This window comes from Hydractinia symbiolongicarpus, chromosome 3 (genome assembly GCF_029227915.1).
Source record: "Hydractinia symbiolongicarpus strain clone_291-10 chromosome 3, HSymV2.1, whole genome shotgun sequence".
Taxonomy (NCBI): domain Eukaryota; kingdom Metazoa; phylum Cnidaria; class Hydrozoa; order Anthoathecata; family Hydractiniidae; genus Hydractinia; species Hydractinia symbiolongicarpus.
In genome coordinates this window covers 17,669,498-17,691,664 of record NC_079877.1, presented here as the reverse complement: position 1 = coordinate 17,691,664, position 22,167 = coordinate 17,669,498, and the positions used below count along the sequence as shown (strand labels likewise).

At 31.7% G+C, this 22,167-nt stretch overlaps 1 protein-coding gene and 1 long non-coding RNA gene across 3 annotated transcripts in view; one reads left to right on the top strand and one right to left on the bottom strand.

Moving 5' to 3' along the window:
- LOC130636056 (intermembrane lipid transfer protein VPS13D-like) overlaps nt 1-22,167 on the bottom strand; it is a 73,320-nt gene that overhangs the window by 30,147 nt on the left and 21,006 nt on the right. For both annotated transcript variants that reach the window (XM_057445643.1, XM_057445644.1), the window contains exons 4-14: nt 20,177-20,257; nt 18,682-18,882; nt 16,219-16,338; nt 13,325-13,566; nt 10,482-10,650; nt 10,178-10,279; nt 9,800-9,926; nt 5,185-5,313; nt 4,490-4,739; nt 2,227-2,446; nt 944-1,048 (exon numbers count right to left, since the gene is read on the bottom strand). In XM_057445643.1, coding sequence (XP_057301626.1) covers nt 944-1,048; nt 2,227-2,446; nt 4,490-4,739; nt 5,185-5,313; nt 9,800-9,926; nt 10,178-10,279; nt 10,482-10,650; nt 13,325-13,566; nt 16,219-16,338; nt 18,682-18,882; nt 20,177-20,257 — 1,746 coding nt within the window. The remainder of the gene's footprint in view (nt 1-943; nt 1,049-2,226; nt 2,447-4,489; nt 4,740-5,184; nt 5,314-9,799; nt 9,927-10,177; nt 10,280-10,481; nt 10,651-13,324; nt 13,567-16,218; nt 16,339-18,681; nt 18,883-20,176; nt 20,258-22,167) is intronic.
- On the top strand, nt 3,969-6,177 carry LOC130636057 (uncharacterized). Its single transcript, XR_008982210.1, has 3 exons — nt 3,969-4,356; nt 5,810-5,898; nt 6,090-6,177. It is a non-coding gene; the product is annotated as an uncharacterized LOC130636057 (long non-coding RNA).

Here is a 22,167-nt window from a genome sequence, read left to right as displayed (position 1 = left end):
TTATGTTGGAGTTGTGATTATTCCGCTAGTTTTTTAGCTACCTCTGACTAAAACGTAAAAGTAGCAAAATACAGTGGATGCAACAAAATTTTTAAATAATCTCTCTTGCGCTAAATGCAGTGTTATGTAGCTAGCTACACCTTGTACTGTAATATAACACAGGCTGCCAGATGTGTTTTTACTTAGACTGCCAAATAATTTTGAAAACTTATTCTGCAAAATAAAATAAAATTGTTGTTTTAGGTGGGTGGTGTAATGACAGTTGTAACTATATTTGCGAAAATACTATCACTACGCCCATACGCATGTGACAGGCTGTTTCTTGTGTTTTTATATAAACTGAAGTTGTGATAAGGTTTTCTGGACAAGGTTATTACGCGTAAACGGATGTGCAATATTGTTTACCAGTACTAACGCTCAGCACAATGTCATTAATTTTTTTAACTTTGACAGGAACATAATCTGCACTTTTTTTTCTATGACGGGGTAACAAAAGGCTGCAAAACTGTGTTTTTATTTCAGCTAAAGTTGCAGGAAAGTGTTTTTTTTTTTCTTAAAAAGTATATTACACCAGAAACACTATAATGATGTGTGCGGTTCACTTAAGTTACGACAGACTGTACAGCTGTACTAAAGTGCTCTATCTAGATGTGTGTCACAGTTTACATGTCTTATTAAGCACTTAACCTGTTCAAATAAATAACCATGTTGAAAAATGCAAAATTATTAAAAATAACCATAAATCAGGTACGCAATTTGCAAAGTGAAATACTCAACTTGGCAACAATTTTAAGAAGCAATACAACACTTCTATTTGTCCTTGCTTTAAACTGTATTTTTTACTAATTCTAACCATAAACACCTTTTTATAATCCTAAGCAGCAAGGAAATAAAAACAGGTTGCAAACAGTTTAATACGATTATTGAAGAATCATTGTCTTACCATTTTTTTCTTAATGTTTTCAGCAACAACATCTTCATTAACACTGATTGGGATTATCAATTGTGGGGCTGCTATGTCTAATTCAACACTCCACTCATCCTCTTCCTAAAAAAACGAACTGATTATTTCCTTCATAAACAAAAAATACAGCTGAAATTCGAAATGTAATTTTAGGCCACAGTTAGTTAATAGTTGACTCATTCTCAAACACGAATAAGAATATTTAGTGCTGTGCACTTTACTTTGATTATCATTATTTCAATGGGAATTGTGTTTTATCTTGTAGTATTTCATGGTATGAGTTTGTTCACAATAAGGAATAAATATCTTTTTGATTTTAATAATAAACTACCGTATATTAACATCGTATCCATTTTAATTGAAGGGTGTCATTAGTCGTTCTGGAAAATTATACATTTTGTAGCTAGGTGTTAAATGACATAAACAAATATAAGACCTATTAAACCTATAGTTTCCAATTTAAAAATAATTTTTTTTTTGCAGGATTGATAGTTTTGCTATACTAGATAATGTTTCTGTGGAAGCAAATTTGTTGGGGCCATTCTTAGCAGTTTTGTTGCAGGGTTACCACTATCATTTTGATCTTAGCATTGTGAAATAAAAATATCATTCTTAGTATTATTTCATACACATATTAGTTATTTTATAGGTGTATTAGTTATTGAGCACAGTTACAAGAAATGATCAACACGACTCTTGTAAACCAACAAGAACACATTAAGTAACCCATTAGTAGACGTAACTCTCAAATGTATATTCTCTATTTAACTTCCACTACTATAAGACATTTTGAGTCAGCAGTTTCAGTATTGTTTAATCAAGAATCAGCAAATTACTGGGAAAATAGATGAAATTTTTATGATCTGCCAGTTGGTAAGATTAGTCAAAAAATTGCAATCCAAATTTTTCTAGGGACAGCTTGAAATATACATAGGTATTTCATAAAGAGTATTTTAGTGCTGGCGTGTGTTTAAGGGCTGAGAATTTTCTTCTTCTGTTGTACATCTTTGTACCTATTTTTTGCATGTATGATGATCATAGAATTTCATTAGTTCAATTGACGTAAGGGATTATGACAGAAATGCTTGTTTGTTTATTTTCTCAATATTATAGCATGAAAATTTAATGGAAAAATTTGTGCACCTTGATTAAGTTTCTTCACACAGAATATTGCAGATTACATAGAAATAAAAGTAATGCAAAAATTTCTTATATAAAAGCATGCAGCCTTTATGTTCAAACTAATGGTGAATAGTGATTACCTGGCAACAACCTTTCATTAGTGTTTCCAACACATTAGCTAGTTCGGCTTTAGTGGCATGTTTTAAGGCTTCAATCTGACTTTTTATAGCTTCCTGGAATTTGTCATTTTTCAATTTTTGGTTAAATCGCGACTTTTCTTGATTGGAAAAGAATTCTCTCACATTACCCAGAACAGATTGATTATATACAATACTTGATGGTTCCAGTTTCACATCAAGTCTATGAAAAAACTTGCTATAATTCACACATTAAAAATGTTTTGGGATACTTGTTAAAATCATAGTATGGCATATTATTGAAGCTTGAAGCAGTAGTTCTACATCATAATTAAACATTCCTCAATATGCGATAGAGATTTTTTATATGGCTATAAAAAAATTCATACTGTATAACAAGAAAAATTCTACAGTGTAATTTTTCTATGCCGTAGTTTAATTTTTCTTATGTTGCAAAATAAATTACGTCGTATTTTGTTATACATAAAACCTTAAAAAAAGCTTTCTTATAAATGTCTTAAACAGTACTCTATTTTATTACATATAAATAACCTGTTCAAAAATAATTAATTTTTTACGCTTTGCTACTTTTTTTATTGTATTTTTTAAAAATAGAAAAATTGAAAGTAAAACAGTAAAGTTCGTATTAATTGGAAAGCAAGACAACACCTGGGACTGTATATGTTAAAAATGCTATACTAAATAGCCCTAAGGTAATTAATACCTCCAGAAAGATTTTAAAGTCATTGTTCTTGCCTCGATTAGTTTAAATGCAATAATTTGGTAAGTTTTTTGGTAAGTCAGAATTTAGTAGCTAGAAAGGTCAAAAAAGTGCATAGTTTACCAGAAAACTTGATTTAAAGGAGGACTAATGAAAAAACTCACACGTATGGCATAGAATTTTTAAAAATTTTTCCTTGTTTTTATGTCCAAATATAGTCACTAAAAACAATAATTACATTAACAATCGCCGCCATTATAGAACATAAGCCAACTTAGTTAGTACATATTTTGTTGATTTTGCCCAACAGGATTTTTGTCTTGTAGAAAAAGTAATTTAACAACATGCAAAAGTAGGTAAAGATATAAAAACTTGGCAACTGTTTTTGTTTTGTTTCGCTTTCACCAAATCATCTTCAGTACACTTCATTGTGCATAATAATTTGAAGTTTTGTTTTAAAACTAGCAAATTAATTGAAACACCTGCTGTCTTGCAAGAAGTTTTAATACAAAAATAACACAAGAAAATTTAAGTGATAACTTATTATATTGATAAAAGTGATACATTTTACTCTCAGACAATCACAGGAGACACAGTTTATCAGTTTAGTATTACCTCGATTTGTTTATTTAGAATGCGACTGTTTACATCCCCACAAATGTAATCCCCACGTCACACAAGTTAGTAATTTACTGAACCGAAAGTTCTCGACACTGTCATGGCCATGCCTATACTACTACTTTGACCTTAAATATCTTGAGAACCAAAACCTCACAAATATATAAAGGTTCAAAATTCATAATTCATACTATAATAAACATTTTAAGCACAACTTTTTATTAATCGTTAGTTCTCCTTTAAACGCAAGATAAGTGTTTATACTGAATAAATTACGGATATTGATATTTGCAAGGTACTTTTCTGTCGTTTTAAGGTAGATTTTGGTGTTCAATGTGATATCCAAGTGTTGTTTTTTGTCCTCATAGCTTATAAACTTTTCCATCATCAACAGCTTGTTTTCCGTGAAAAGTCAAATATCAACAGCTTGTTGTGCAACCTCTTCAAAAATTTTTTATTTAATAAACGATTAAAAAAATTTCTTTTTACGTTTTTACATTGCCGTATTTTATAAAGAAACAATTAAAACATTTTCACTAAAAGTTTAGTGAAGTCACTAAACTTTTTACGAGCTTAAAGATCATTATATTTGTTATAAAACCATCACAAATAACCTTACAAATAAAAAAAATTATCATAGAAATACCGCACATCATCATGACGTGATAAAAATTCTTTACGTTGTTAAAAAAATATCTATGGCATAGCAATCATGGTGTAGAATTTAAACACTACTACGTGATAAAAACTACATTGGCTTCATATCGTAGACGTAATCAAATGATTTCATCAGCGTAAGATTATGCATATTTACAAAAAACAGGAGTTTGCAATCTATTTGTCAAAAGAAAAACACAGAAAAGCAACTTTCCATTGTAATTCTAAAATTGCCTGAAAATTGTGTAAACTAATAGGAAAATATCATACTTATAAGCTGTAGCTTTAGTAAACTCTGTCTGCCCCAACTTTATGGACAGAAACTTTGACTCTGTATTTCCATCACTAGAAACACCTGTTTGAGGGCCAAAAATATTCGGAAATATTGAACCATTCTCATCAGAATTTTTCACCACAAGCGAAGATAAATGCATAGTCCATTCCCAACTTTTTGACTTAGGACAGAGTTCTGATATGAAGTTTAATTTGTTGAACTGAAGACTAAGTATATCATGTTGCCCTAAATAAAATAAAAATGTTTTTTAGGCAATTAGGCATGCCATGCATACAGGCATTGACAATTTTTTTTCCTTATACGTCACAATGTACATTATTTTTACAGTATGTATCTGTTGATGTTGACATTATGCAAATCTAGAACTTCCTTGATGTTTATTCCAGGATGGCTTTGGAAAAATAAAAAAAAACACTATTATAAAACTATTATAACTTACTTTCGCCACAAAAATAAAGGTCAAAACCATAGTTATTATTTAAAGCTTAGTTTCGTAAAAAACTTTTGTAATAGAACATGATGAAGTATAAATATAGTAAACTTAAAGGTTTGGGAGAACTGAATGCTAATATTTCACTTTTTAATAATTGCTCAATTAGTAGTAAGAATGACAGACAAAAGTACATAACCATAGAGCATAAAAACAAACTCAAAATATCAAAACACTAACTTGCTTCGCTTTTTAGCACAAGTGATCCACTTTCCAAAGCAAAATTCAAACGTGCAAGCATTACATCTGAATTAAAAAGCGATCCATCTTCACTATGCTCAGATAGCTCCTCCAAAAACTTTCTCTCCTCTAAAAATAAATGATGAAAATTTAAATCAATAAGAAAAAATAAAAACTAATAATGGCTTTTAAACTGTTTAGCTGAGCACTATTGGAAAATAGTGATTAAGGTTGTGACATCATGGACCAAACGCAGTGAAGTTCATGCAAACAACTGAGGTTGTTGCTTTCTTACGTAGCGCCCGGACAAGGGGTTTATAAGCCATTTAGTACCTTGTAGCTAAGAACATAGAAATATAAGTAATCTATAGCCAAAGTAGATCTAATTCTTTTAAGTCACAAAAACATTGGCATTTGGATGACAATATAAAGATTCAATCAACTGAAATAAGAATTTCTTTTCGAACACAATGAAAACATTTATAGTTCTATTTAGAAAGTTCCAAACATCGATGTTGGTGGAGTGGTTATGTTTGTTGTAAAATTAAACAAGCATTTGTTGAAATGACCACCAGAAATAAACAAAGAAAATATGGAAACATCACACGAAACTTTTTTTTTTAAGGGGATAGTTGATGATGGTGCAGGAGTGGCATTTGGTGGATTTATTTTATCCTTGTTTGAAAAGCAAAAGATATGAGACATTTGGAAATGGTGAGTTATGTTATATGTTGTGTAGCTTTTGAGAGCCACTATGGTGCATGACATATACATTTACAATTTTGGCATCTAACAGTATCCCTATTCATGTCTTCATTACTGAATGATTCGCTTTTTTTCCTTCAAAGCCATGAGCATTCAAATTTTACGTACGTTTGTTTGCAACTTATTTTTTTACATTTTAGCCGATCGCTACAGAAAAAAAAACACCTGGTAAAGTGATCGATATAAGCCAATAAAATGTCAGATATCGAGAAGAAATTACACTACCAGGTACAAAAATAACAATAATATTTTTTGTGACTAGATATGCTACAATTGTACCACACAAAACAAAAAAGACAATTACGTGTCATAAAATGTTATGAACATCTGAATCTCTTAAAGGCGGGAATACACAGTAAAATTTTTCTTTCTAAGCTTTTCGGTCGTAATGTATCCTATATTTAGAAAGAATTTGAACGCAATAAAAGTTGATTTCATGTTTTGCAAAAGTTTACGATTTTTACTAACTGAACTAAATTTTTCTTGTCTTGAAAGAAAAATCAAAGAAACCGAATTCTGGTAAAATATAAAATCGCACCAGTTCATTTTAACTAAAGATATTTGTGCATTTCTAGTTTTGTGAGAAACAAAATGTGAGAAGATAGAACTTGAAAAAAGATAAATTATTTTTGATAACTTTTTTAATTTTTTTAATTTTTTTACTTAATAGCTTTACCCAGCAGAATTGTCTTTTCCACTTTTCACGTTTTTCTGCTTAAGGTGAAATCCTACTAATTAAGTTATATTTCTGAAATAAACACTTTCCTATTGATTTTTCAGGATTAAGTGATGCATAAGAATACAAAAAGCTGAAAAAATAAAAAATAAAAACTTTGAAAAATCCATAATAGCGGTCCCGCAGTGGCAACCATGACCGTTTTAGAGACATAACCGGTCGGCTAATAACTTCACAACCAAATGTCAAAATAGTCTGAAAATTGGCAGAACTTCAATCATATCTGTGATCTTATACTATTTTTATTGCCTATCTATAACAGTGCCCTACGTTTTTCAAAATCAAAAAGCGGCAAAATAGTTTTCTTATAATTTCTTTCTGAATTTCCTCAAAAAAATATAACTGTAGCTGAAATGACTTACAAAATAGTATTAGATCATAGAATAAACATCAAAGAAAATTTGAAGTCAAACGGATAAGCCATCCAGAAATGACAGCTCGACCGGTCAGTGAAAAAAGTGAAAAGTGTCAGAAACCGTTAAAAAAACAAAACAATAAATTTTATACTAAACCAAATGAAAATAGCAAGAGCTGTCTTAAAATTCAATTAAACATGTTCAAAAACCACCAGCTTCATATAAAGTTCCTTCTGTTTGAATAATTTTGTCGTTTCGTCTTTTTTTCGAATGTTGGAGAATCTTTCACTGCTTTTTCACGGATACCGCTTTATACTCCAATAGCCGTTTCCGTTTACAATTAACGCTGCCACAGGATTTCGTCATATAGAACCCAGGATTGATGTTGAGCAATTTCATGGTACACCCTCTAAAGCCGCTTTTGTCCATAATTGAAATGGCTGATGGCATCATACATCCCAAAACATAGTTTTGGGGTGTATGATTTTTCCATGCAGGCACTTCTTCAACATCTCTTCTTTACAGAGGTCCATGTAAATCGGGAGAACTGCTTTTCGAACTTCAACTGGTAATTCACCTTTTGACTTATACAGATTAGTATTGTTGATCTTGTCCCGTTGATTCTGACACCAAGAGTCGTGGGATTTTGGATAAGAATCATGGTAATCAGAAACGTGAAACATGGACGCCAAGCACGATTTTCGCATTTCATCAAGTTTACCGACATTTTGACGCAGTGCGATTCCAAAGTAATTCTGCAATGTATCAATCTTGGCATCTGTTAATCTACCCCTACCTCCAAGACCTTTGGTATTCTTTTTGAGTTTACGAAGTCTTTTACCAATTCTCTTTTGGTAGTGGCCGATGCATTCTTGTTTTTTATCATCATAGATATGCTGAACAGCTGGAAAGGCTTTACTATCCCCATCTCCATAAAATTCTGTGTAGTACAAGCCATGCTTTTCAACAGATCTCCCAATGATTTTCAACGCTCCAGCAGTTTCCATTGTGGGTGACGATCCTGTGTAGTTTAAATTACAGTTGTGCGCTAACTTCCACAATTCATGGTTCTTTGGGTCTGTCTTGGCAATGTTCGCCATTCTTGTACAGCCTTTACAGCTTTTTGAGAGAATGGCTGTATCAAGAACCTTTCCTGAATCAATTGAGATTGCAGTGATGACACCAAGTGTCAAAGAAAATCCTTTGCGCTGCCATGTGCCGTTCATTGATACACCGACGTCGGCTGATTTTTTACCCTTGCGCAAAGATGCTGCTGCATCAGACATGCTTTTTTTCAGCAATGCTTTTGAAACACTTTTGATTCTCTTGGCCATTTTGTCATAGCCTGCCTTTGTCATTGGTGGGGGCATGTTCAAAAAACCACACAATTTTGTCAACAATGAAAATCCAATACCGATGTTGCGGAAACCATACACAGCTCTAGCATTCACTTCCATAGTAGGCATGCCTCTACGTTTACTATCCTTGCTGGTAGTTACAGCAGGAGAGGTTTAAATTCATGGTCAAATCTATCACCATGAATTTTCAGACAAGACGAGAGTCCCTTCTTTTTCTCAGCAACCTCAGTCAACCACATCGAGCTTGGACAAGCAAGTAGAGCCAACACTTTCTACATTATGGTCATTTCCAGCAATCTGAATCGTGTGATTGATTGGTGTTCTTTCTGATCTATATCAATATCTACCACTTTATCAGATGAAGCAGATTTTGGAGCTGACACAGTCTCCAATTCAATGTCAACACTGGTTCAATATTCGACTCAGAATAATTTTGACCACCCTCTGCAACCTCGACAACAGTATCTTTTGCAGCTTTTTTCTTTTTATTTGGATTTCTCTTCGTTCTACCATACACTTTCTTACTCCTTTGTACAATGTCCTACATCACCCTGTCTTCTTGTTCTTTCATCTTTCTTCTCCATTATAATACAGCTAAACTTTCATCTTCCATCAAACACTAAACTAACCAAACCACTGATGTGAGGCTGTTACTTTCAAATTATGACAAAAAATAAGTTTACAAGCCGTGCAGAAAGTACAGACCAACAATCCTGGGGCTATAGAATGGCTGTAAGACCCGCGCTCACGGCGAAAGACGATTCGCAGGTGTGGACGAACTTTTCAATTTTTTTGGCTTCAAATTTATGATTTTTATCCATACAGGGTGTCACATAAAGCAGAATATCTGACAACAGATGTTTTTTTAAGAAAAACTAATTTCAGATTTGGAAACTACGGTAAATTTTGAGTCAGATAGAGATATCATTATCTATATCTGAGAAAATTCATCTTTTTTGATTTTATTTTCAAAAAACAGCAATTTGATTAGTAGGATTCTACCTTAAAACTTTATATAATTATACAAGCAATTACCTTGCACTTCGACTTCATTTTTTACCTATCTCCAGCAACAATTGTTTTTAGAATACACACATGCAATAGAAAAATAAATATTTCTAAAAAATATTTTTAAGTGTTTATAAAGAAATAATTTACCGTGTATTCCCGCCTTCAGTTATTTCCAAAATTAGCTTGTTTGGACAATTAAATTAGGAAATAAAAAATAGTAAACAAAACAAAAAAATTTAACAGTTCAGATAACATTTTCCTTATTATCTATAATTTTTTAGATAGTCATTGATAGAATACTGTGTTAATAAAGTACAATATAAATTCCTCTTTAACCAACTACAAGATGTACATTTTAAAAAATATACAAAAACAAAAATTATCTGTACCATTTGTAACTGTCAAATCTGGAGCATCTACATTTTGATTTTCCTTAGCTTGTGATGATGATAATGGATTAAAACTTAAAGCCCACTCAGTCCAAGTAGTTCCACCAACAGACTGTTCTGCAACCAACTTTAATGGTAAAAAATGTTATTTACATAAAAATATTCAAGATTTACTATCATGTATAATACTATATAACAAATAAAAATTTAGCTTGAACTCCTTTCTGTGCGTGAACAATGCCAAAAATAAAAAATTATGTTAATATTTTAGCCCCAGGTGTCTTGATCACAACATGATAAAATCAATATGCAGAAAACATTCAGCAAACCAGCCACTTTATCATAAGGTAGTATTACTAAGAGTACAACAAATAGTACCTTTTTTGCACTTGTAGTCGTAGTGATCTTGGAATATATAAATTTTCTAAGTGCAACAATTTCTTCATATTTCCATTCTCTTTCAATATCTTTGATAGTTTCCTATGAGGTACAAAGTTTTCTCATCTCAACTTGCTCTTGCACATTATTCCTTCCCCCACTTGCTAAATTTTAAATGCACAAGATCAAATTCATTTAGATACTAAAAGTCATTACAAAAAAAGGAACATCATGTCTAGACTATATAAACCCCAGAATGTGTGTTAATTGTTTGTAATAAGAAAAAATCTGAAAACATGTATACCTTCATATCCATTTTCATGTTACCATTTATGAGGTAATCTTTATACAGAGTGGTATATTTATTCACATCCTTTATTCTTTGAATGAGAAACTGTCTTGTTGCTCTTTCATTTCGCTTTTTTATGGGCTCCACAATGCATTTAAAAGCAAATTTCCACCATGATTTTGGGCTACGAAAACATGAAAAACTTTGTTATCAAATACTACAAAGGAAAAAAAAGATTTCATTTTCAAGGAATAAAATTTTCTCAGACAAAGGTGTATTAAGGTTAGCTTATTCACAGCGACAGGGTCTAGAACCTTTTGCTAAACATATTTTTTTGCTTTATAATATTATAGGGAAATATAGAGGTTATATTAAAATTGCATTAGTAGCCTTATCATAGAGCCTAGGGTACTGGCTTTAGAAAGTCCTCAGCTATGACTGACTCTGGTTTTACTGTAGTCTGTTTCCCTTTTTTACTTTATTGCTTCCCACACTCTTTGTACAAACTATTCTCATCTTGCATGTTATGAATCCATAATCCATTATTATCCAATATATTTGTAATAAATCGGAAACTTAAAAGTTGAGTATTTTTTTCACCTTGATATTTTTGAAAACTTCTATAGTAGAAGTTTGCATCCGTATTGGAGTTAAAGTTAGCTCAATGACGCCAAAATTTTGCTGTCACACTTTATCACTAATTAGAAAGCTGACCAGACCACAGTAAAATTATTTAAACAGAAGTTAATTCAACAAGTCTATAAGTTTCTCTCAAAGATGGAAGTTAACAAATGCAATGATGAAAATTGTAATGCGATCTTGTTAATGCTAGTATATTGGAAATCTTTTGAACACACAAGAACCAAAACAACTGCTAACATAATATTTCAGTAGCGCTTTAATTATTACTGACTGTTATAGCCAGAGCAGATACCTTTGTGCGGCAAATTCAAATGAAAGCTCTCTATGAAAGATTATTTTTTTAAAAAAAATTAAAATAATTCTGCATAAAGTTCTTTACGAACGATTATTTTTTTTGAAAAAATAGAAATAATTCTGCATATGTTCTCACATAACAGCAATCAAAAGAAAAATAAAATGCGCATGATTTTTATTTGAGACGCAAGTTGTGCATGATTTTATTTCAAAGGACGTTTATTGAGACCACATATTTGTGTACGGTTTTTTATTTCAAAAGGATAACTTTGGAAGGCACATAAAAGTACCAAAATATAAAGGTGTGACTATAATAAGCCCATAAAAAGTTATGGAAAAGTTAAAGAGGAAAGGGAGAGGGTCTGCACACCCCTCCCTTTTCAGCACAAATAGGATTAGGGGCGGTTACAACCTTTGTAATTTGAGACAGCACTCGGCATGTGCTGATGTAATTACCGACATATTTTCAAAACATGGCAGTTATTTGATGTGGTAAAATCGCACTTAGTCCTTCTGCGATCAGACATGTGAAAAATATCCGAAGATAAAACAACGAAAAAAAGTATTTGTTTTTCCAGAGCATAGTTCAGTTGCCTCCTACAGCAATGCATGAACAACAAACACTTAGCAAAAAATCAGTTAGTTTTGTGCTTCAACTGCATCATTAAAAACAGTTTGTCACCAATGTAGTTTAATTAAATCATTGCAGAAAACACTAAAATATATTTAATAAAATGCCGTTTTTTCTGGGTTGAACTTTAATATTTGCGAAATTAACTATTATTACTTTATTTTTTATTTTTCTTTGCTTTTCTCCGGTAAAAATAATATTTCTTATTTAGGAGGTAGCGAAAACATTTTTTTGCGTTTTGTTAAGTTTAAAAATTTAGAAGCTGCCATGGTATTTTAATAAGTGCCAATATAGCCACAGCAGTTATTTGTCGACTCTAAAAATGGCGAGTTATGAGGGTTTCGTTGGACATTAATGTACGATGTATGCTTTTAAAAGGTCTAATCATGGAGGTGCAGAGCAGGGTTGATGTTTGCGCTACATAATGAAAGAATGTCATGAAAACAAACTTTAATTAGACAGTAATTTCTGTCTCTTTTTGTATCATGGGATGAATTAAAGTAGTATTCTTTTCTATCGATTTTTTAATTTTTTTAAATAAAAAATATATCCAAGTAACTTAGGCAACTTTGTCCCCAAGGATTGTTGATGAAGGTTGGCAATACTCACATGAGCATCATACTCCATAGGTCGACAGGTTATAGATCAGTAATTTTTACAACCTGTTTGTTAAAATAAATTCTTTTAAGTTTGAAATAAAATAAATCATGCACACACCTGTCGCTAATGCATTATTTTTTTTGTTTTATTGCTTAGACAGCTAGTATATCATGTTGAACTATTTTTTTTTTTACAGAAAAACAAATTATTCGTACAGAAATCTATGTGGAAAGTATGTTGAATTTTTTCAACTTTGTTGTAACATTATATTAATTGTTTTTGGCTTCAAAAGTCATTAATAATAGCGAGTGAAAGTAATTTGTAAGCGCAACTGAAATATTACGTAACAGGGTCACGTGCTACTAAAAAGGACTGGAGCTAGTCTGAAATTTTTAATGAATAAGAAGATCGAAGCTGCCATCAAGGTGGCAAGAAAAACAAATACTTAAAAAACGATATCAGGGGTTACATGAACTTTTAACAAAAAGTGAATATGTCATTACTTGTAAAAGTGCCTCAGGATTCCTTTAATGCACTGAATTAATTTAGGGCACACATCTAGTATTTTGTACATAGGTATGATACTGAAGTGTATAGACCTGTCTTTCGGCTATCAGACCATACTTTATATACTATTTATTCTAGTTTATAGCATTACACCAAAGATAAAACCAACACATTTTATACATACTTATTATGGATGGATTCTTTTGGTTTCCATTTAGCATATTCCATTCCATGATAGTATCGATTAACATCTTCAACAATTTCTAAGATCTTCCTATATTGCTTGTCACTTATGTTGAGGGCTACATCCTCCAAAAGAACTTCAATATAAAATCTGGCTCCATCTTCCAAACTAAGGGCAACTTTATTTGCATTGCGTTTAACTCTCGCTTCCGCATGAACTGGCTCTAACAGGCAGCAAACATCCTATTATAGCAACACATATTTTTACGGTATACTAATGTTACCCTGTGGTGGAATCCATTGAAATTCATCCGTGGGAATTCGCCCATTGATAATTGCAACTGCTATCTTTGGTTCAGACAGACAGTGAGCATTATAATATATAATATTTAAGACTTTTAATTTGTCACATAATTTTTTAGTAAGTGTGTCTATTTTAAGTCTGGCTTATTTTATTTTTTCTCCTTTTTATCTTTCAATAGGCCTATTTCCATATCTATTTTCGTTCCCTGAAATATACTACCAAAATACCGAATAACATGAAAACAAGATTAGTTATGAGCAAATTTTTAGTTTGCAGTGAAGTAGTGCAGATATGGTTAGTTTACTTGCAATATTTGCAAGTCATACAGATTATTAACATTTGGTAATAAAATGAAATAATATAGCGTGGATCCGTCACACATTGGGCCGTTCTAATAGTTTCTTTATTAATCCTGGTGTTGATTGAGCTAGGTTATAAGCTACCTTTTAAAATGATGATATGATGAGTAGCTGGTTAGTTGGCTGACTTGTTTTAAAGAAACATGAAATTTCAAGCTGTTTACCAAAATTGTTGACGATGCTGGTATATATCCTGTGTCTTCAGTTATGAAGTGTACCTTATCTTTCAAACAACATATGTAACAATAACATTGCCAGGCTTACTGAGAGTGCTTTTAAAATAATAGTTGACCTTGTAAGGATGTCTTATCCAGTTATTTTTTTCCAAGTAAGGGTAGTGTCAGAAGCATTTAAAACTTACATTGTACACATTTGTGATTTCCGAATAAGGATACTAATTGGACTTAGTGGAGCAAGTTGAACGTCAAACTTTCCTTGAAATGTTCTTGCTTATCTTTGTCACAATTTCAGCCTCATCTTAATTGTATTTGGTAAAAAAAATGATTTAACATTCAAAAATATAAGAGTGACAAAAGGGATGATATCCTAATTCTTAAATTTTGTTAGAGCGTTATCATCTTGGCATTTCTTCAGGCAAATTAAATTTTCCAGTGATTTTGCTCAATTAAACACAAATTCTTCTTTGGGAGGATCACGTCACAAAGCAATATAATAATTTTTTCTTGAAAAAAACGCAAAATGGTTACTTGAAAAGTTCTGACATACTGCCTAGAAAGAAATTAATTTCTGTAAAATTTTGCCCACACTAGGCTTGTCATGTCAAACTTTATGTCAAAAAAAAAATTTTCAGTCTTATATTCACAAATCAACAGAATTCCATGTAGATTATTTTCTGTAAATAAACAATTTGAACAATTCTGCAAGAATAATTTTTAAGATTTTATGTATATATAAGCAAAAGAACAAAATATATAAGGACCTAGTTTTTAAGAACATTGAGACTGAGATTTTGCCGAAAATTAAGCATGTTTACCACTGAAATTAAAAAAAGTAATGTATTATTTTATTTTCCTTTTTTGGATAAAAACATAAAAAATAGGTTGCCATTCAAAAAAAGCCTTTTTCTATATTATGGAGATGGAGAACAGTAAGTATTATGGAGAACAGTAAGTATTAAGGTTAACCATTATAATGCTTGATACAAATGTACGATTATTGACAGTCAGTAAGAGAGAGAGTAGTGACAGAGGGAGTGTGACAGTTACATAATCACAACAACCGATAGTTTGAAAATGTTAATTTCAAATATCATTGTACTCAACAAATGTTGAAAATGCTTTAGTAATTACTCATCCAGCTAATCTATAGCTAAAAATACTTCATGTTAAAATCGCTTTATTGTCCCCTCTCCCGAAGGTAATTGTTACTTATCTCCAGTACTCCAGGCTTCTGGAATACTTCTCTTATTTAACATTGATTTTGGGGGAAGGGAGAGCTCAAACTACAACTCTCAATATATTTTTCCAGGGTTGTAGCATAGCTGGTCACTTGCTGTTTTGCCCGGAAGTTATGCTGGCTGGCTATTTTATTTTTTTGAACTGATCAGAGTAATATGAAGTGCAACTAAGTGTTATTAAACATCAAGTTTTAGTTCTAAATTTCACTTGCATGTAAACTACTAGCATCCCGAAATTTGCTTATAACTAATTTCGTTTTCTTGTTATTCTGCATTTTCACATGGATATTTTGCGGAACAAAATGGATATAAAAATAGGTCTATTGATCATATCTTTTTTCTATAAATTAGCATGACCTATCCAAACTCTGTCTCTTAATATAAGTAAATTGACACAAAAAAACTCAAATCAAATTACAAGCCATATCAGAACAATAGTAGGGATCTTTTAATTTGTCTTGTAGTTACAAGACAAATTAAAAGAGTTAAACTGTGTAAATTAAAAATAAAAATGATCAAAAATATGTTTTTATAATTTTTATGATTTTCTAACTAACTCAGAGAGTTCTGATAAAATGTCAGGGAGTTTTCTAGGAGTAGTGGACACCCTTGTATAATTCTCTCTCTTTATAATTTTGGTTTTTAACCAAAAATATTATTATCTACATAAAGAGAAAACATTAATTTTAATTACTTAATCCTTAACTTATAGAGTGGACAGCAGTGACTTTTAAATTTAATTTCAAAATATCTAATTTGTTGTTTAGCAAATATTAGCCCAATTAACAAGAGAAACATATTAAACTATAGGTTACCTTCGGTTTAGCTTCAAATGGAACTTTTAAATTTTTTTTATCATCGTGATACATAGTCAAATCCTTCAATTTCAATAACTTGTATTTCATTTCCAAGTTTTCTTCTCCAAATGACTCAACCTACAAAGCAAATTCAGATTTGGTGTAAAAAGCTGAGGTCTGTGAAGATGCTGTGATTGCTCCAAGCTTTTGCTGACTGCATGAAGTATAAAATAACATCTTATTTTATCTTAAAACTATGTTTTCTGTTCCAAAACTAACAAAACACGACCTACGAAATTTAAATACTGCTATATCTATCAGAACTTTATACAGAATACTAAAATTCGTTCTTGTTAGAGCTAAAATATATTTGTTGTTCATAGTGAACAAGAAATTAAGGAATGCACAGTTTATTCTGAAAATATGAGTTGAGCCTACAGATACTCCATTGGTATCGTTAAGTATTAAATATTTCCTTTGCAATCTATTTTTGTTTGTATATCTCATGCTTTTAAGTTACACTATTCAGCAAATACATGAAGTTACATTTCATGAACTAACCTAGATTTGTTGACTTTAAAAATAGCGATTATATAAGGCAAAGCAGAAATGACTCTTGGAATGTCAGCAACTTTCTTCAAACAATTACACAATGCAAGATATATTACGATTGCTAATGAAATAGAAGCTCTGTAATTGCTTTGATTATCACTGTTCTGTCTTGTTTTTATGTCTTGTAAATTTCTAACGCTCTCACCTAAGATCACGGGACTTTGTCTATTGTTTTATTGAGGGATTCCTGCTGCTAACATCAGCATTCTAAGACCTTCATTGCTATAATTATTGCATATTATCTTTAAAAAAGAATTAAGCCCAAATTTTTTTTCTTTGAAATTCTTTGAATTTACATCCCTTTTCTAGCATAAAAGTTGACAACAGTAATCGCCATGTTAAAATCAAAACAAAATCTGCAATGGAGATCTATGACGTATTTTACGCTCATTTCAATTTTTTGATCTCTTCATCTTTTTTAAAGTTGTTTACACAATTGAACAAATGTAACAGCGTATTTGTTGATGTTATCTCTCTTCCAAGAACGATGCCCACTTGTAAAGCTTATGGTTGTAGAAATAGTACTGGGAAAGGAGAGGTGAAGAAGTCTTTTTTTTATGATTCCTTGAAAATCATCTGTTAGACCAAGTGAAGAATTAGCACGTTCTGAAGTTGGTAACTTTTTTCTCACATATAATTACATCAGTTTTCTTTGTATTTTTTATCTAGACTACTTCTGGAGTGTTTTCAAATAATATTGTTTAGGTACTGTTTACAGGCCGTGTACTGTCGGTAACTGGTGTACCTCATTTCCCTACAACGGAATCAAAGTTTATGTTATAGTGTTAACCAAGATATTCGAAAGAAATTATTCAAGTGTAAACCAGGATAAAATATTCAAAAGAAATTATTCAAGTGTAAACCAGGATAAAATATTCAAAAGAAATTATTCATTCATCAAAACTACTATGAAACAAATTGTTATTTGAGGCACATCGGCTCTTCTCCTTTTTCATTTGATATTCAAGGAATGACATTTTTAATTTAATTAAATAATCTGTGATGTGCATTTTCATAGCGCATGGACCTGTAAGATTATAAAGCGAAAAGTGAGGAGATAAGAAGAACGTTTTATTTTTGTGTAACAATGAGAAATATGGTCTGTGAAAATATTTATGAGAAACATATTTTTTGAAGAAAGACTTACTTATTAGTATATGTGGAGAGTTTGTTATATTTTTTCTAGTATTGTCAATGTCATATGCTGGCTGTCTCTAACACTGTGCAGTTTAAACATAAAATTTCAAAATCCTTGTGCATCGTAATGCACTTGTTATCACTATTATATTCAACTTGTCGTTCAATAAATTGAAAGATTCTTTGCAACACTTGCATTCCACAAGAGTGAAGGAATTGAAAATAAGGCAACATGTACAGATACAACAATCTAAATTTTTAAGTCAGCTTTAATTCAATTCATCTTCTTCTTCGCTATCACTAGATTTATAAGTCACTTTTTCAAGTTCTGCTTTGGAGTATTCAGGCTCATTCATGTAACATCCTGCTACTGACGCTTCACTAGAGTCACTTGAATATTCTACTTCTGAAATAGGAGAGTCAGAGCAGGAACTTAAATTTTCCATATCTTGCTGTTTCCCCTCAGCGCAAGCTTATACTTCTTCAGCATAAGATACGTCACAATATAACAGTCCCCAGAATCAGCCGTGGTCTCAGAAAATTTAAATGGCGCTTACCGTTCGCTCATAGAAGGGGTAACTTTTATATTAAAATCAATGCAAATAACATTTATTTTTCAAAATTTTAACCAGAATTTGGGACATGAACATAATGTTAACCGCAATAATGCTATTTAAGTTTGAGGCTTAATTCCCCTTTAAAGGCATATATTTGTAAATAAAAACATTATACCCAGTTTTCGTCAGTTGATTGCACATTTAACCTTCCCAGCTTTACACCAAATGTATCGTGTTCAGTTTTTTGATATAGAATGTTAACATCTTTGATTTCAAGGAGTAAATTCTCAACAATCTTTGAGGAAAATGATGAGTAGAATGATGAAAACCAAGACTGATTCCACCACCCTCCACTCGTCGGATGTTGCATACTGGCCTACATAACAACAACAAAAACCTTATTATTAAAATTAAAAAAGTTTGTCTTTTTTGTTAAAAGAATAATATATTTTAACAAAAAAGACAAACTTTTTTAGTTTGCAAGACATGTTTCGTCTTGAACGTCGACATCTTCAAGATGAAACACGTCTTGCAAACTTAAAAAAGTTTGTCTTTTTTGTTAAAATAATAATGTCATTGGTTGTTATCAGAAATTATGATTTAATGACTTATAAGGATAGCTTACAAACAGATCTGGCCATTTCTCAACTATAGGGATACAATTCATTGCTATTATTTTTTGCTGTTTATGGAAGTGATAAAACAATTTTTATTTGAATGAAAATTAGATTTTGTGACAACGGTAAGGTAACAATGGTGAGGGCAATTTGTTAACTTAACTAGAAGCCTTCAGCAACATTTTATAGCCATGCTATGTAAAATATTATGTGTTTATGTGTCTTGGCCATTGGAAATGTCGGAATAATTCCATCATTACAATGATTTAGAACAATAAAAAGTGTTGTCATAATTATAGGCTGATAAAAGTAAAATTTGAAAAATTTCAAAACGAATTTTCATTTCAAAAGTTAAAATTCACTAAGTTAAGTAACTGTTAATAATTTTTTACAGTCATAATAGGTTAAGAAAAAATTTGTCATCGGTTCAAATCTTGCTGATAGGTTCAAACTTTCGCAAAACAAAACTGATTGCTTTGAACTACACATATTCTTTCAAAATTGCTGACTATGCTTCCAAAACTTGTGCAAATAATGTTGGCTTTTATTTTAATGATTTAAATAAATTACACATACCAAAAAATAAAATTTACATCCGAAATATGGTAAACTTTTTTGTTCAACATAGTATCATAGACACAGAAAAAATGATTGCATAAAAGCAAAATTTAAATAAAAAGCATTGCATGCCCATAGGCGCTGCATGCTGAAAGACGTTGCATGCCGAAAGGCGTGGCATGCCAAAAGGCGTTGCGTGTCAAAAGGCGTTGCGTGTCAAAAGGCGTTGCATGCCAAAAGGCGTTGCGTGCCAAAAGGCGTTGCGTGCCAAAAAGCGTTGCGTGCCAAAAGGCGCTGCATGCCAAAAGGCGTTGCGTGCCAAAAGGCGTTGCGTGCCAAAAGGCGTTGCGTGCCAAAAGGAATGCGAATGGTCATGGGGAAACAATTCATTGTTACCACTATTTTCTCTTCAGGAAAACTCCATATTAACGACACAATAGTTTTTACTAGACCTGTAAAAATAATTTTAAGGAAAAGTAAGGACATGAGTCATACTTTCCACTGCATCTCAAGTTCAGCTAGCATTCTTTCTTTAATCAATTCTTGCCTCTTCTCTTCATCCCTTTCATAAGAATTCTAAAAATATAAAAATATAATTGCATGGCTACCATTGAATATTGTTTCAATGTCCATTTATTAACTGGCCATTATTTAAAGTGCTGCATTTTCGAAACATTTTCTGATACATTTCCAAGGTTTGATGTATTTCTAATATGTCATTAGACACATGTACAAAACAATTTTTCTCTTCTAAGGCAGGCCTATTGTCTGCTTATTGTCTGCTTCCACAGTTTCTATTGCGGCTACAACACTGTGTAAAGACAGAGTAGCTTCCTATTAATAAATTTGTTGTGAATTACTACTTACACAAACGTCTTACAAAGTTACGAAGTAACTTTTCAATACTGTTATCAGTGACATATTACTTGTACTCCGCCTGTGAAAAATTAGTCTACGTTTTTTACCACACCTTCTTACTTACTTTCCATCTTCTTAATTTTACTTTATTTATCGTTCAAGGACGAATGCTGAATGTTTGTCGTACTGCAAATAGTTGTTATCTCCCATTTAAAGAAAGTTTGTCGTGCTGCTGCTGTTGTTACGCATGTTTACTGAATGTTTGTCATACTGTTATCAGTGAGAATTGTCATAGACCTTATTTACCTGTTTAACAAATGTTTGTCATGCTGTTGTCGGTAAGAATTGTTAGTCATTCTTGGAACAGTTTATTTTGTTTCTGAACACTCGTCTTTTTGCTATAGTTATTATTTACCTGTTTGACGAACGTTTGTCACGCTGTTGTCGGTGAAAATTGTTATTTATTTTTGGAACACCTTATCGGACAAAAAAATGTCAGACAAAAGTGACGAAATATTTCGAAGGTGACAAAAATTTTGTCTGACGAAATATTTTGTCCAGCGTAAACATTTTGTCTAAAGGTAGCTGGTGGAAATTTTGGTTGTGTGTTATAAAAAAAAATATCACCCAAAGAAAATTATGGGATAAGGCAAAAAAACAATCATTTCGAAAACCATATTTATTTTTTAACATCTAAAATTTTCCACTTTTTCATATATATATTGAGCGTTTTTGACAGCCTCAGTAATTCCTGCAGCATCGAATCCCTGTGTAATCATTTCTGGTTGTGTGCATAAATGTTCATACAGCTGGACAATCCATGATGCATGTAGCGGTTTGAGATCTGACAACTTGGACGAAATTTTAATATCAGTTGGAGCAAGGCTTTGATTAAGTTGCGTTGCCACTAATTCCATTCATTGTACAGATTCTTGATAAATGATTTTGCTGCTTGGTTGATGCTAATGTCCAACGGATGAAATTTATTAGTCAAATTGTGTGGAACAATAACTATTTAACAATGGTTTTCTGCACAGAGTTCCTAAGTGTATCATTGTCCTGACCTTTAAATGTATGTAGAATACTGCTCCTTTAGATATCCCATTTCTTTTTTGACCTTCAATAGGTAAGGAAAGATAATTTGTTCCAAAACTCGATCGACTTCTCAGTGTTTGACCAGTGGTTTTGTGTAAAGCTGACTGATAATGACTTGGTAAATTCAAATTTTGTTAAAGAGCGCTTAGTTGTTCCTTTGTAAATGAGTTAGAGAGGCAGAAATTTACCCGTAAGAAAAAAGCAAATGTTCCGGTGATTTTCCTTTTATCGTCAACACCCTTTATTGGTACATTTGTGGCACCTTTGAAACTGAACGTGTACTTTCCAGAGGAATCATACGAAAGTGATGTTTGATCTAAATTTAAGACTAAGGATTCAAGTACATCGTGTTCCATGATAACAGTTAAGCTCGACTTTTGGAAGGTAAACTTCTCTTCAGCAAGGAATTGCAATGACGGTTCCACTTTGCAAGTTGTCCCTTTTTTCTTGCTTCTATTTAATTTTTCAAGCACTCCTCTTGCCCATCGACCAGTGAGCTTCAAACTTCCACCGTATTCCTTTAAAACATTTGG